This window comes from Equus przewalskii, chromosome 10 (genome assembly GCF_037783145.1).
Source record: "Equus przewalskii isolate Varuska chromosome 10, EquPr2, whole genome shotgun sequence".
Lineage (NCBI taxonomy): Eukaryota > Metazoa > Chordata > Mammalia > Perissodactyla > Equidae > Equus > Equus przewalskii.
Window position 1 is genome coordinate 13974239 of NC_091840.1, and position 15745 is coordinate 13989983.

Here is a 15745-nt window from a genome sequence, read left to right on the forward strand (position 1 = left end):
ATAATTGGTGCAGCTGAATCGAGGCATCGGCAGGTGACGCCTGCATGGAGCTGGTTGCTGCATCGATGAGTGGCTGGAGTAAAAGGTGGGCAGAGAAGTATGAGGTGGGGCAGAGGGTGTCTGTTGCTGCTTTGGGTGTTTGTGAGGATTAAATGAAGTCGTGCTGATGAAAATGCTTTGCAAGCAGAAAGGATTACACAAAAGATCAACGTTATTCTTAAGTCACCTTCTAACATTCTTTTCTCCAGAATTCCCTTAATTACGACAGACCTCTGAGGTGGCCCACTATGGAGATTTATGTCAGATGCCAGCAGCCCTGAAATGACTCAGAGGGTGACCGGCTCATACTGGTCGCCTGGAACTTTCCTAGTTTTAGCACTGAAAGTCCTATGTCCCCATAACCCCGAGTCCTGGGGGTTGGTCACCCTCACTGTCTATAGGGGCATAACCCCAGGTCAAGACCATCACAGCCCAGAGGGGGATTCACCCACCAGAGGCTAAAATGCCGCCCGCCCACCCTCCCTCCACCACAGCTCACCCCGCTCACCGTGAGAGGATCTGTGGTCATTTCAGATGCACCACCACATTTTCACTTAGAATCAAAGATTCGGTGTCTTTTCTTTCTTTTAATAAGCTTTATTGGTTCATTTTCAGACATTGGAGAAAATTCAGAAAAAAATGTAAAGAAGAAAATTTTAATTCACTCATAACACTGTCACTCAGAAATAAAACAGTGGACACATGTTGGGATATTTCTTTCCAGATGTTTCCTATGCCTACAGAAACACCTTTAACAAAGTGGTTGATGATGTATCTAGAGGAATGGATATGTTAACATATGCACACGCTGCTGTACCTTTTTTCCACATAATCGTCCTATAATCTTGGAGCCGGGGGGGCTAGAGGAAGAAATAACTCGCCTGGGGCCCCTGACTAACAAGTCTCTTTACAGAGGTGGCTTCCTGACCCTCAGGAAAGAGAGGGCCATGATGTCTCTGGGGGCAGAGGCCAGTGACCCCAGAGTGCCTCAGCATTCCTGCCGATTGGCCGGTCCAGGATCTCAAAATTAACTGCCCTAAATATCACATAATAGATAACACAGCAAATGGCCCATTCACGGAGAGAAAACACATGTAAAGTGGATTGGAAATAGCTTTCTCTCTTATTTCTCACATCAGCCATTAATTTTCTCCCTATTAAATGCCTTAGGCCAATGCTAACAAAATTAAATTTGACAGGGATAAATGTGAAGTCCTTAGGACTAAACACTCCACTCGACAAAAACAGGTTGGGGGAGGTGAGGCACCTCCTGGGAAAAAATCCTGGGAGACTGAGTCAACAGAACACCAGGTCCCATTAACAGAAGCACGGGGTCCAGAGGAGAGGAGGGGGCAGCGCCTCCATGCTCTGGGCTGCTCAGACCCACCTGGACCATTGAGTTAGGTGGTGGGTGCTGTGCTTCTGGGCACCTAGAGCTGGGAGCTGACCCAGAGAAGGGAGCTAGGCTGGAGAAGGATCTTGGAACCATCAATAAAGAAATAGCTGAAGGAACTGAAGATATTTGACCTAGAGGGGACATTCATTTAGGGGAAATACCCAAATTCTTAACTCTAGGGGCAGGAAGCAATCTCTTTCACTGTCCATGTGCCAAAGAAAACTCCTGCCCTCCTCCTCCACAGTGCCCACTTCTTTAGACTGGGGGTGGGGGTAAGGTCGATGGGAGAGTGGGGCCAGGCTTCCTGCCTGTTAATAAGATGGCCAGGGGAAAAGCCTGGCCCCAGCTGTTGGCCGCTTGTAGGTCACCTCTTGTCCTCAGCTTTGGGCTCACCTGCAAATCCTGGACAGTTGGAAAAGTAGCTTGTGCTTCCATCCATAGACACGATTCCTCTCGTCAGTGATTTGAAGGGTTGGCACATAAAGGGTTTTTTTAATTTCCCGGGATTGTAAGTAGCACCTGTGGGTGGAGTGTTGTAGAGGCAGGTGACCTTTCAGGAACTTAAAGCTGTTTGAAAATGGAGTGCCTTAGGAGATGGTGAGGTCCCCACCACTGGCAGTCCTCAAATAGGAGGTACCTGGAAGAGGATTCGGCCCCTGGTGGGGACCTGCACCAGATGACTGGCGAAGCTGCCTGGAAGCCTGGATCTGAGAGATTGCATGAGTTTCATTGCAGCACACTCAACAAGAAGATGCTTTTGCAGATTCCCAGTCAACATGGCTTCTTAGATGTCGCCCATGGGCGCCTGGAGCTAACAGAGGAGCAGGAAGGCCTAACACGTCGGTTTGCCTTCCTGCAAGGCTGGACTCCAGCGACACGTGAATGGGGCACGTTGATTACCTCTCACACGTGTCTGTTTGTTTGCTAGGGCTGCCATAACAAATTATCACAAACCAGGTGGCTTAGAACGACATAAATTTATTCTCTCACAGTTCTGGAGGCCAGAAGTCCAAAATCAAGGTGTCAGCAGGGCCACACTGTCTCTGACTCTGGGTAGAATCCTTCCTTGCCGCCTATTACTTTTGGTGCCTGCCGGCGATGCTTGGCATCCTTGACTTGCAGATGCGTCACTCCAGTCTCTGCCGCTGTCTTCACATGGCCTCCTCCCCCGTGTGTGTCTGTCTCCACATTTCCCTCTCCTTGTAAGGATGCGAGTCATTGGATTTAGGGCCCACCCTAATCCGGTATGACCCCATCTGAACTGGAATGCATCTTCAAGACCCTCTTTCCAAATAGGGTCACATTCACAGGTGCCAGGGGTTAGGACTTCAACGTATCCTTTGGGGGGACACAGTTCAACCCACAGCAAGGCCCTTTCCTTCAGTCTGTGCAGAAGAGCCTGGTGTAGGAGGAGGAAGGGAGAGAAGAAAGGAAGGGAGAGGAGTCAGTGGAAGAGTGGCTGCCGAGTGCATGTGTATCTTTGCGCATAATTCCATGCGGTGGGATCCCTCATGTGTATATACCACCCCCAGAAAGGGCAGTGTCTATTTCTGTGGTATAGGTGAATTGATAAACCATAACTGTGGATGGTTATGCAGCCATAAAAAGAGTGTGTTAAAAGGTGAGTTAATATGTTGGGACAGTTTTATTTCTATCAAACAGAAAATGACACCCTAATTTAGAGTAAAGGTTAGCAAAATCTATTGGAGGAGCATTTGGAGCAAACGTATCTGTATGCAAGCTAATGTTTCCAAACCCGAGCTTTGTTTTTGATTGAATATATAAATATATGGCTTCCTCATTTCTGCCGAAGCTATTTTTCTTTGAGCATCATCAGTGTTGGAGCAAGCTTTATTCCCCTGGTCCCTATGCTGTTCCCTTCCAGGATTTTCAGCAACTTTTGATTGGTATCAACTCATTATTTTTTATTAAAAATAAGCAAAAGGGTTTTTTTTAAAGTAAAATCTATAGGTATTGACCAGGAGAGATGTTTGTAAGTATTGCTAGATGACAAAAGCAGGTTACAGAGTGAGTGTATAATTCTATTTTAAAAACAGGGGGACAGCCATCCTCGAAACCAGTTTAGCAGCCACTTATGAAACTAAGCATGCAGCTCTCATATGACCCAGTAATGCCCCCTGGGCATTCATCCCAGAGAAATGAAAACTTAGGTTCACCCAAAAACCTGTACATGAATGTTTATAGCAGCATTATTAGAAATAGCTGGAAACCATGAATATAACAGCTGGAAACAATCCAGGTGTTATAAACTGTGGTACATCCATGCCATGGAATATTACTCTGCAATAAAAAGGAGCGAACTGTTGATACATATGTCACCTGGGATGGATGTGAAGAGAATTATGCTGAGTGAAAAGAGCCAATCCCAAAAGGTTATGCTATATGATGCTATTTCTAGAACATTCTTGAAATGACAAAACTGTACAAATGGAGAACATCTTAGTGGTTGCTGTGGGTCAAAGAGGGGCTGGGGATCAGGGAGAGGTGGGTGTGGCCATAAAAGGGCAGCATGAGGGATCCTTGGCAGGGTGGAATGTTCTGTGTCTTGACTGTAGCAATGTCAGTGTCCTGGCTGTGAATATAGCTTTGCAAGATGTCAGCATGGGGGAAACTGAGTAAAGAGACCGCTGACTGCTAGAAAACAAGTCTGAAGAGAGAGATTGTTTACTTTTGCTTTTTCAACTTCTTACGGTTTGACTTGTTCTAACAAGCAGGTGTGACTTGGTGATTTTGTTTAGATGCATAAAGTAGCCCAAAAAAGGGTGCAAGGGTGGGGGGGTGAGGAATGTCAGAGAGCTCCACCCACACGGAAAACGCCTGCTCTGTATCTCTACATGCATCTTAAATCTGGGGTGTGGGAGCCAGGAGTGAGGGGTGGCTGTGGCTGGCTCACTCTGGCCTCCGTGTCCCCCACCTCCAGCCCTCCTGACACCGGCTGCTCTTTTTTCTCGCTCACAAACACTTGTGCTTCTCCACCGACTCAGCCACTCACGAAAGAGCAAGGACTCACGCAGAAGATGGGTGATTTCTAGATCCAATAGCAATGAACCTCCCCTGAGCCATCACAGGCCAAGAACCATCAGCACCTTTCAAGTCTTGTCTTGTGCGATTCTCCTGAGATCCCCAGGGGATAAGGCCTGGGGGTATCCCCAGTCCACAGACGAGGAGACTGAGGGGGCTGACTAAGTCCTTCATGCCTGACCTGGCACAGAGAGCACTGTCAAAGCGTGTCCCATTCAAAACATCACCTCTGAGACCCTCCCTCTGTCTCCCACCATCCCTGACCAAGCCCAGCCATCCACCAGTGGCCCTCGAGGCCTGTGGGCCCTCAGGAAGCAGGGGTCCTTACCCAGCCCCCCAGCTCTCTGGAGGCAGCAGCTAAGGAGCCCGGCAGAGGGGACAGCTCGGGGAGGCAGCGGGGGAACAGGTGGAGGAGCAGTGTGCCCTGGGCTTGTCAGAGCCCTCTCCCATTGAAGTCCCGAGAGAAGGATGCTGGTCTGACACGGGCTCTGCTTCCGACATTGTGCTCCTGACCCAGAGGTCAGGCTGGACTGCAGGAGGCCAGCGAGGCAGCAGCTGCAGAACAAAATCGGCCCCAGTTGGAAACAGCCTCCGCCCCGGCCCTGCGGGGGTGTTGAGACGAACTCCTTGCAGGACCGGGAGGGCTGACCTCGGGGTGGGCGGGGGCTGGGCATGTTGGCTGGCAGGGCCGCTCCTGACACCCCGTGCGCCACCCCTGTCCGCCCATGTCCAGTTCTGGGCATTCCCACATGCAGGGGGAGCAGGGGCTGGGAGAGCTAGATGGAAGATTCTGGAAGGGAAGACTGGCCTGTCCTCCTGCAGTTACTGAACCTCAGTCTCCCACCCTGTGACGGCTACTTCTCAGAGTGGGGAGGGGAAACCAGGCAGGAAACGGTCTGGGCCTTTCCGGAAGTTTCTCTTGCTCCATGTTCTCTTCCTTCCATCACACTGAGTGAAGGGATTGGAATCATGTCAATTATTGCAGTCAGGCGTGTACCTTCGGAGGGATTCGCCATAACTGTGGTTGAGAGAGAGGACAAGACACAGACAGACACCACGGGGGCAGATTCTGTCCTGACTTAGCTGACCCACAGCCCCCCATACGGCCTCCAGCCCCCTCTTCAGCCCCAGCCCCGCCCCCGACACATGTCCTTCTAAGCTCCCGCTGCATCGAGCTTCCCACCGCTCTCCAGACACACGAGGCTCCCTGCTCAGCCCTGCCTTTTCACGGCTTCCTCCTCTACCCAGAAGGCCCCCTCCTGTTCCCAGTGGCAAATTCTTCGTTGTCTTTCAAGACGTGGCTCCGCAGGCCCCTTGGGTAGGGGGCTTGCCGGTCCCGCTTGCCATGCCACTGCTCCTTGATGCCTCTTTTCCCTGCATATTATTGATAGTGTGTCCTTTCTCCCTCTCGGGTGTCCAGACGGGGACCATAAAGGACATGGTCACCTTTGGGAAACTGTGTGGACGTTCTCTGTGTGTGTGCCCGACCCCCCACCAGACCAGCAACACCTGAGCAGTGCCAGGGTGCCCAGAGCCTGGCGCACGCAGTAACCGAGTCTGGAATGAATGGACGCGTGAGCCCGTGGAACATTTACAGCATTCTTTTCCTCTCGTTGCCTCCAGGGATCTATAAAGGGCACTGCTTCCGGATCAATCACTTCCCAGAGGACAATGATTATGACCATGACAGCTCGGAGTATCTCCTTCGTGAGTGTCAAGAATCCTTGGCTTCCTTTGCATGCCGAGGGGGGCAGAGGGCGAGGAGGCAGCTGGAGGGAAGATGGGCCCTGTGGGGGTGGAGGGGGCTGCTTTTCGTGGCTGCTCTTGTCACTCCCTTTCTGATTCAGCAATTGTTAGTTCAGAGGATGGAGGTTTGTTCAACGCCGCCATGTCATGCTGGGTGTCCCAGGGGAGCTTGGGCTGCTAGGCCCAAGTCTGGGCAGACTGAGGCCTGGGAAGAGCAGATGTGGGTGTGGGCGTCCAGTCTCCAGGGCTGCTGGGCGTGGCCAGCTTTGGGGGAGCTGACTGCCGCCGCTGGGCCGGGGACAAAGGGGTTCAGGACACAGGCTTGTGCGGGTGAGCATCCTTGGGGGGTGTGCACCCCAAGCCCTGCCCACACTGGACCTGCCCACCCAACTCCATACACACTCAGCTCTGTTCTTGAAAAATGAGATTAAGCTGCGCACTAAGACAGCCTGGTGCACTGCCAGACAGCCTGTGGAAAAAGGCAAGGAGGGTGGCAGAAGCAGCCTCTGATATGTGGGCCTTCAGCATTTGCAGCACCAACTGGTAGAGCCGCCATCTCTGCCCATGAGCGGCCCCTGGAGCCCCGGCCCCCGCCCGGGTCCTGTGGCTGGGCTGGCCCCCTGACTGGAGCCCGGAAGTCACAGTGCACACTCAGCCCCAGAGGACAAAGCCAGCCCCATGCCCTAAATCCAGATCTCATCCCTGGGCCTGTGAGTACCTCCCTGGGAGGAAGGATGCGGCAGCAGCCAGGGAAGAAGCCTGGGAATGGGGACAACAGCACCGTTTCAAAATCGCTTTCCCCTCCACATTAGCCAAGGCACACGCAGAGCTGCTCACAGCTGCTTCCCCAGGGGCTCAGGCCTGGCTTCATTTATGGAGAATCGATACCAGTGTCCTCAGAGGGAGCACAATTCACTCTGCACCTGCTTATGGATCATTTTTTTCTAAGAGAAAGGATTTGGGTTCTGAGTCATCTGGTGAAATAGAACAGCGTGTAGTTCCCATGGAATATGTGGCAGTGTCAGGCTGCTCTGGCCAGGCACAGACCCTGCCATAATTTGGCCAGATCTGCCTCCCAGCCTTCCCCTCTCTCCTCTTCCTCCTGCCGTCTCTTTCTGCTTTCAGGGGACCAGCACTGAACCAAGCAAATGATGTCCCATAGGACCACCACAAATGGTTGTGCAGGTTGCACACTGCACAACGGAAGTGATGCCACTTGCCTAGACTGTGGTATAAATGACACCTTTCAAGTTGTACAGTGCGTGTCCTGCACAGCCTTCTAGGGTGGCCCATGGTACATAGCCCAGTGGGGATGGCTCAACTGAAAATCAGCCCTGACTCTGAACCTGCCCTTCTCTGTTCCAAGCAGGACAAGCAGGCGGTTCTTGAGGCTCTGGGGGCGTATTTTCCACACTTACTAACCCTGGGACTGAGGCAGGAGGCACTGGAGAAACAAACCATTCTCCTCTTGAACTTGCCTGAGGTTATGGACATTGATGCTGCCTCTTCCTCTTTACTCCCCTGCCTTTGTCCCCACCATGGTCCCCAGAGTTCTGGGATCTCTTTCTGGATTGGCCTCATGGTGCATCAGCCCAGAGGTCAGACCATGTGGCTTCCTGAGGTCCCAGCAGGAGGCAGATGGTATCTTCAGACAGGGCGAATGAAGGGCGTGTGGTGAAGGACTTTTTACAAAGGTGTGGGCAAGGTTAAGGGCAACTGGCAAGGATGGTGAGCACACCGTGCTGGCTGCAGCAGGAGCCCTTACACGCTGAGGCCTGAACAGGTGAGGGAGGCAGGTATGGGAACCTGGAGGAGGGGAGCCCTATGGACAGGGGAGCCTGGCAGGAGCTATGGCCCTTGTAAAGGAATGCAGCCCTCTCATCTGCAGCCCGCAGGAAGGAAGCCTGAATTCTCCTCCCAAAGCCGAGTCAAGGGAGCAGGCGATCGGTCCATGGTGGCGACCTCCCGGGGCCCAGAGCAGGATGGAGAGAGATGGAGCGAGAGTCCGGAGAGGTGAACCCAGAGTGTGCCGTGCTCTCATCCACCCAGCTTCCGCTCCTGCTGTCCTGAAACCCCAGCAGCAGTGCCCAGGGGAGGGCGTGAGGGCCGGAAGGGCCCCGGCAGCGATTTTCCCCAATAAAATGGTGGAGACAGTGCAACAGCAGTTCAAGCTCGTCTGGGAATGAAATGTTCTGCTCCAGCGTAGGCTGTGGGGAGACCAGCCAGGTTCATGAACAAGCCCAGAGACATCTGAAGGAGAGAGGGGTGAGGGCTTTGGGACCTGTGATCCACAGGTGCCGGTGGAATTGGGGTGCAGGGCAGAGCCAACTCGCCAACAAGGAGGTGTTTTTCCACTGAGAGGCTGCAGAAGCAGGGAGAATTGGCCCTGAAACTGAGCTCCAGAGTGCGGGTACCTGTGAGCTTGGAGCCAGACGGACAGGCCGAGGTCGCGGTCACCATGGCCATCTGGCCTGTGTTCCCCAGTATTCGGTCCTCTGGTCTCTGTTGAGACGGTTGATCCTGAGAATATGCAGAAGCACAGGAGAGCGAGCTCTGGGGCCTGATGTCTGCAGGAGACGAGGGTTCCTGAGAATTCATGTTTATTCACTCATTTAACAAAAAATTACTGTGGGCCTACTATGCGCTGGGCGCTGTATTAGGCACGTGGGATGCAGCAGCGAACAAAGCAGAGCTCTGCCCTCCTGCTGCTGACATTCTGGTGGAGAAGGTCACAGAAGGTTCCATGGAGGCCTGCCTGTGGGAGAGCCTGTTGGAGTGGCAGCTCAGCTGTCCAGGCATGGGGCGCCAGCCACCAGCTGCGCTTCTCACACCCATCTGCAGCAACTCAAGAGCAGTCAACCCTCCAGCTGTGCATTCTGAAGCCTTCTAGAGAAACCGGGCTTGTGTTGAGTTATGTCATTGTCGCAGGGTTTCCTGATGGCCTCTGGGCTCTAATGAGGACCCCACCATATGTGTAGATCCCCGCCAGATGCATAGATCCACAGGAGGGGGTCACCACTCCGTACCCTGCCTGTCGTTTCTCTTCCACCTGCCCACTGCCCCCAGGGGTTTCCGCTCATCTTGCTCTGGGCCTGGCGCCTCTTTTCCAGATTCTGCATTTCTGGTTAGGTGCATGATTTCTGTGCTAAGCCTCAGAGTGCTGGTGTCCGGGCTGCTGGGAGTCCACGGTGTGCCTGAGGGTGAGTTAAAAAGAGGTGCCCATCCTCTGGGCAGAGGCAGATGCTCACCACGGCTTGATTTGGCCACAGGGCAGGGGCTGGACGTCAGCCCCACTCGTCCCTCAGCTCTGTGCAAGCCCCAGTCTGCGCCACTGGTGGAGCTCAGCCCTGCGCTTGTTTGCTGGGTGAGCCCCGGCTGCTGTCCACACATCCAGAGCTCCAGAATGAGCCCATGTGGCAAAGGACAGGTGCTCACGTGACTGATCTGGGCAGGATGGGTGGCTCTGAGCCAGGCCCAGCCTCAGTGACCTTAGAGGCACTGGGCTCCCTTCTCTCCGGCCCCTCTGACCCGTCCATAGAGCCGGGGCATCGAGGGGACCTGATCCCGGCGTTTGTGGCCGGCACAGCTCAGAGGCACGTTTCAGAAGCCCACAGGAAACCGCCTCCCAGAGCCTGCGGCTGCAAGAAGGCACAGGGAGGAGGAGGGGGAGCCTGAGAGAAGAGCTTCATTTAATGCCCCAAACAAACCCCTCTCTGTGAAGCAGGGGCACACACTGGGGGGCTTACAAAAAAGGAGACAAACGCCGCCTTCAGAGGCTGAAAGGCCGCAAAAGGGCTCAGCTGGCTCAGGAGGTTGGCGCCTGCCAGCATTCCCCACTCACTGTCCCCTGCCAGGGCCACCAAGGGTCCACGTAGCCGGGATTTCTGCTGGGCTGGGAGACCTGCAGGCGCATTGGGAAGGCTGAGCTCAGGGCTCCTCCTCACGTGCCCCTCCCCTTCCTCCTGCCCTTCCTCCTAGCCCGATGCTAAGGAACGGGGAGCACATGCCCAAAGCCCCTGCTGAGTGTTTCTGTGCCTTATCCCATCAGATTCTCACAGCAGCCCCGCAGGTGGGGTCTTCTTTCCCAGGGTGACTGCCACAAAGCACCACGAGCTGGGAGGCTGCAAACCACGGATGTCTATGCTCACGGTGTGGAGGCCTTGCGTCTTCAGGGAGGGGTTGGCAGGGCCGTGCTCCCCCCATGGCCTCAAGCAGGGGACCTGGCCTTGCCTCTCCCAGCTTCTGGTGGCTCCAGCACTCCTCAACCTGGGGCTGCCTCCCTCCTGTCTCTGCCCCCGTCTTCACGCGCCTTCTCCCCTGTGTGTCCTCTCCTGCTTGCATATTTTGCTCTTCCCTTATGGGGAATGTCCTGGGATTTAGGGTCCACCCTCATCTAAGATGGTGTCATCTCAAGATCCTTATCCTAGTCGCATCCACAAAGATGTTTTTGCCCAATGAGGTCCCGTTCCTGGGCACCGGCGGTTAGGACTTGACGTAGCTTTCGGGGCACCTTACCTGCGGGAAGGTACTCCTGCTCGCCCCACGTTGTAAAAGAGGGGACTGAGGTGGCCGGAAGTGAACTGCCCTGGGCACCCCGCTGGTCAGGGGCAGAGCAAAAGGGCAAGTCTAGCTCTGTTGGACGCCACTGTCCACACATGTCCCACTCTGTCCAGCCACCTCATCTGTGACCTCAGGAGGTCCTGAGCCTCCACGTCCTCATCTGTCACCTGGTGGCAATAACAATGATGATGATGATGGAGATAAAGGCTGTCACTTTGGAAGTGCGTGCTGTGGCCAGGCCCTGTGCTAAGCCCCTTATATGTACAAAACCAACTGTAGGACGTAGGTACTATTAGGAACTGTGCTCCACCGATGGGGAAACTCAGTTTTAGAGAGGTCAAGTGACTTGACCAAGGCCACACAGCCAGCATGTCAAAGCAGGGCCTGCACCAGACCCCCACAATGCCAAAGCCTGTGTCCTCAACCACCCCTCAGAGCTGCCTCTCACGGACGCCACTTCCCAGCCTTCCAGAGGCTTCATGGAGGAGGTGTCCACGAAAGGGCTCAGTGGGCCATGAGGTGTCATCCAAATGGGAGGCGGCTCAGTGTTTTCATGGCTGTTACTATGGCCTCCCTGGTGCCACCAAGGGGCCCTCTTCTCTTCTGGCTGGCAGAAGTGTGACCCACACCCAGGGAGACCCTAAGCAAGGCTTGCGCAGATATGGCTAAAGGCTGCTTGGCATCTGGGGGGAGTCCCCGTAGGCCTGGGCCACGACCATGGGTCTCCGGGGCCTGATGGGAATCTTCAAAGTCTGGGGAAGGGCCTGGAGCTTCGGGGCTCGCGGCATGCCCAGGAGGACAGGGGCCTCACCGCCCTCTCTGCTGCTCTCCTGCCCCACCCAGGCATCGTGCGTGCCTCCAGCGTCTTCCCCATCCTCAGCACCATCCTGCTGCTGCTCGGCGGGCTCTGCATCGGCGCCGGGAGGTTCTACAGCCGCAAGAACAACATCATCCTCAGTGCCGGCATCCTCTTTGTGGCTGCAGGTGAGCTGCCCACCCTGGTCCCCGCTGCCCAGAGCGTGCGTCCTGGTGCGGGGGCAGAGCGTAAAATTGCCATGCATGATTAACTTCAAAAGTCCAGGCGTGTGGCAGTGGGGAGTGGGGAGCAACTGCTTAACAGGTACGGGGTCTCCTTTTGGGGTGACAAAAATGTTGGAACTAGATGGAGTGGTGGTTGCACAGCCTTGTGAAAGCACTAAATACCACTGAATTGTCCACTTCAAAGGGTTAATTTTATGTTAGGTGAATTTCACCTCAATTGAAAAACGTAATTAAGTCCAGGCGTGCAAAGTGCCACAAGGAGGCAGTGCTGGTGCCCTACACGCTTGTAAGAGGGAGCCTGGCTGAGTCAGGGGTCCGGGAGGTACCCAGAGGGACCCACGGAAGGATTTGATGAGGTAAAGAGAGGGTGAAGGGATGCAGAGGAAGCAGAGAAGGCCAGTGTGCAGGGGCAGGGGGAGCCAAAGGGCTAGGGATGCCTGCCCATCCTGACCGCCTGACTCTCCCGGCCGAGAGGCGGACAGCAGCACCTCAGAGCTACCCCCACTGCGACCCAGTGAAAACCCACGGAGCCTTGGGTGACAGTAACGTACCCCCTGCCTAATGGGTCCAAAATGGCTTCACACCATCGCCCCTCTGAGGCTCGATGGAGACAGTTCAGTGCGTGTCTAGCCGCTGCAGAAGTGGAAGAAATCCAGGCTGGAAGTGGGTCTCACAGAGGGTTAGTGGCTGGTAGATGATTTACACAGTCTGGCGGAAAACCCGGGTTTTCTGGCCTGAGTCGCTGGGGGAGGGTGGAGAGGTTGCCAACCCTGGCAAAGCTCAGCTGGTAGCACCCTGAGGCTCCGGGCAGCACCCATGGAGTTCGGGGGTCCCTGTCAGGAGAAACAAGAGCCGCCTGATTCTTAGGCCTCCTTCCAGTAAATAAATGCAAGAAATGTTAGGAAGCTTGGCAATTCCTTCCTAAATTCTTATCATAGCTCCTTGCACCATCCTAACAGTGGTTTTTCTTTCAAAGTGTCTTCTTTCTTGTACCAGACTAGGGAGGTGGAGCACTGTGGGGGGGGTGGCCTGAGCTCCGACCAGGCCCTGCCCCCTCTCTGTGCGTGGTCTCGCATCCTAAAGCAGTCCAGTGGTACCGTGATGGTGATAAAGAGAATTCCACTAACGGTGGTGGCCGTGCCTCCTTGGCCAAGGATGGGGAAGGGCCTCTCGTGGTGCCGGACCCACATGGGTGCCCACTGGTCATCCTCATCCGCATCTCGTCTTCTCGTGGTTTCTCCTGGAGAGGGAAGACGACCGCTGTTTACATCGTGACACTGACAGCCAAAGCAGTTAGGGGACTGGTTTGAAATCTCAGAGCCAGGTCAGCAGAGCCGGGGCTCCGGGGTCCAGTTCTTGTGCTTCTTCTCATCACTTCAGCCCTTGTTTCCCTCCAGGGCAATAAATACGTGTGTATCTGAGGAGGATGCAGCTGTGTCAGGAGTGTGTGTGTGTCTGAGAAGTGTAGCGTGTATGTACGTGTGCAGTGTTCACGTGTGTCTGGGGAGTGTGGTGTGTGTGAACACGTGCAGTGTGTGTGTGTACACTGGGAAGGGGGCCTGTGTTTAGGGTCTCCTTCTGAAGAAGCACCAACCTCGTTCCTGGCGAAGTCCCCGTCCCTTCCCTTCTTTCCTCCCAGAACAGAGGCAGAGGTGAGAGGGCGGGGACACACCCCATTCTCTCTCCTCCTTCAAGCAGTCAGATTTCTCAAGGGGTGAATCATTAAAGAAGTCCCTGCTGTGGCATTTAAACACTGTCACCTTCCCTATCCCGAGGAAGGGAAAGAAGACTCAGGCTGACACCAGCCAGCCGCTGTGCCAGCTACTCTGTGAGCACCACCGCCTCACCCAGCCCCTGAGGAGGCAGTCAGGTGGCAAAGACACAGGCTGCACCTAGGGCTATCAGCCTCCACAGCAAGGTGCCCCCTGCAGCTGCGTGTTCCCCCAAGGGACCATTTCAAAAGCATATCCAGACACTCCAGGTCACCAGAGGGGCTGTGGAGCCCACTCAGCTAAAAACAAGAGTCCGTCCTTAGAGGAGAGGATGCGGCGGCAACAAGAAGCAATGACGGCAGGCAAACAAGGGGATGTTCACTTGTTTCTGTTTATTTCTCGCTTCATGGAGCTTTGATCGTGGGCTGAGGCTGCTGCAGGCCAGGGTCATGTGTAGGCCCCCGCCCAGTCCAACCCCAGCAGGGAGGTAAGACCCACTCATAAAGAATTCTAGGTGGGAGGCCGGCCCCATGGCCAAGCAGTTAAGTTCAAGGGCTCCGCTGCAGCAGCCCAGGGTTTCGCTGGTTCAGATCCTGGGTGTGGACCTAGCACCACTCATCAGGCCACGCTGAGGCGGCGTCACACAGGGCACAACTAGAAGGATCCACAACTAAAATATATGACTATGTACTGGGGGGATTTGGGAAGAAGAAGGAAAAATAAAAAATAAAATAAAATCTTTAAAAAAAACCGGAATTCTAGGTGGAAAATACTCGGAGCCTCAGAAGAGGTTCTGTTTGAAGGCTGGGAGAGTCAGAAGAAGACACAATAACTTCTCTGGGAAAATGTGATTAGGTGGGTCATGGTCTAAGGAGCATTCTTATGACTTGTGCTGAATACGGGGCGGGGAAGGAAAGACAAAGCTAGGGAGGCAGGGAGAGAAGGGACGAGAAAGAAGGGTACAAAGGAAGTAAACCGTTAGAGTAAAAGCCGTGTCAGTGAAGCCTCTCCTGGAACACAGCAGGAGGGCAAGGAGTCAAAACCTACAACTCAGGCAGGATCTCTGGTCCCCTTAGCAGGAAATGTTCTAACCCATCCACACTGCGATCGGTGCAGTAGAAAAACGGACAAAGGACATGGGCAGTGCGTAGCCTCACAATACAACATGGGAGACTATCATAGAAGTTAAAGCTCGCTCACTGGGTGCCGGGCACTGTTATAAGCGCTTGGTCTCTATTAGCTCATTTAATCCTCACATCTACCCTGTGAAATGCGTGCCACTGCACCTCCCATTTTGCACATGAAGATACTGAGGCACAGAGAGGTGAGTAATTTTCCCAAAGTTCCACAGCTGATAGTGGGTAAAACCAGGATTCAAACCCAGGCAGCTCGGCCCTGCTCAACCTCACCTGTAAGAAGAGAAAATCAAATACACACAGCCGCCGGTGGCTGTGTTTCACCTCCCAGGTTGGCAAAGATCCAGAAGTTTGATAATATGAATTATAGGCTGCTGAGACAGTTTGTGCCCCTGTGGAGGGCGCTTGGGCGGTGAGTCAGAACTCAAAACCCTAAACGCAACATGGTGCCCTGGATGGATCCTGGAACAGAAAAAGGACATGAGTGGAAACCCCAGTGAAATCTGAGTAAAGTCTAGAGGGGGGTGAGTGGAAATGGACCAGGTGGGTTTCCCGGTTGTAACAAAGGAACTCCGTATTGTAAGATGTTAATAGGAGAAACCAGGGCGTGGGGGGAGTTAGGAAGGAGCTCTCTGAAATAAAAGTTTATTTTTCAGTTTTTCAACGCACGTACCCAGTGAAACAGCAGTTTCACTTCAAGGAATTCATCCCACAGTTGTACTCATGGAATGCTGTGGACTCAAGGATGTCGGTGGCAAATCTGTCATAGCAGAGGACTGGAAGCCACCTCAGTGTGCACAGCAGAGGCCTGGCTAGATGTCCATGCAGTGGGCGCCTCGTGCAGTTAGAAAGACAGAGACAGCTCCTCCTTTGCTGATACACAGCCGTCTCTCAGATGGACCATTAAGTGAAAAGGCAAGGGGACAGAGTATTGTGCAAAGAAAAAAAATAGATATATGTGTATGCGTGCATGTGTGTGTGTGAGAGAAAGCGAGCGAGCGAGACTGGACATAAGAAAGACAGAAGAAAGAAATTCCTAGTAGCCGCCTTCAGGAGGGGAACTGCGTAGCTCA

General features: G+C 53.9%; 1 protein-coding gene across 3 annotated transcripts in view; it reads left to right on the forward strand.

Annotated features, from left to right (window-relative positions):
* Positions 1-15745, forward strand: part of CACNG4 (calcium voltage-gated channel auxiliary subunit gamma 4) — a 60566-nt gene that overhangs the window by 41635 nt on the left and 3186 nt on the right. For all 3 annotated transcript variants that reach the window (XM_070560202.1, XM_070560201.1, XM_070560203.1), the window contains 2 exons: positions 6101-6184; positions 11627-11767. In XM_070560202.1, the coding sequence (XP_070416303.1) occupies positions 6101-6184; positions 11627-11767 (225 nt within the window). The remainder of the gene's footprint in view (positions 1-6100; positions 6185-11626; positions 11768-15745) is intronic.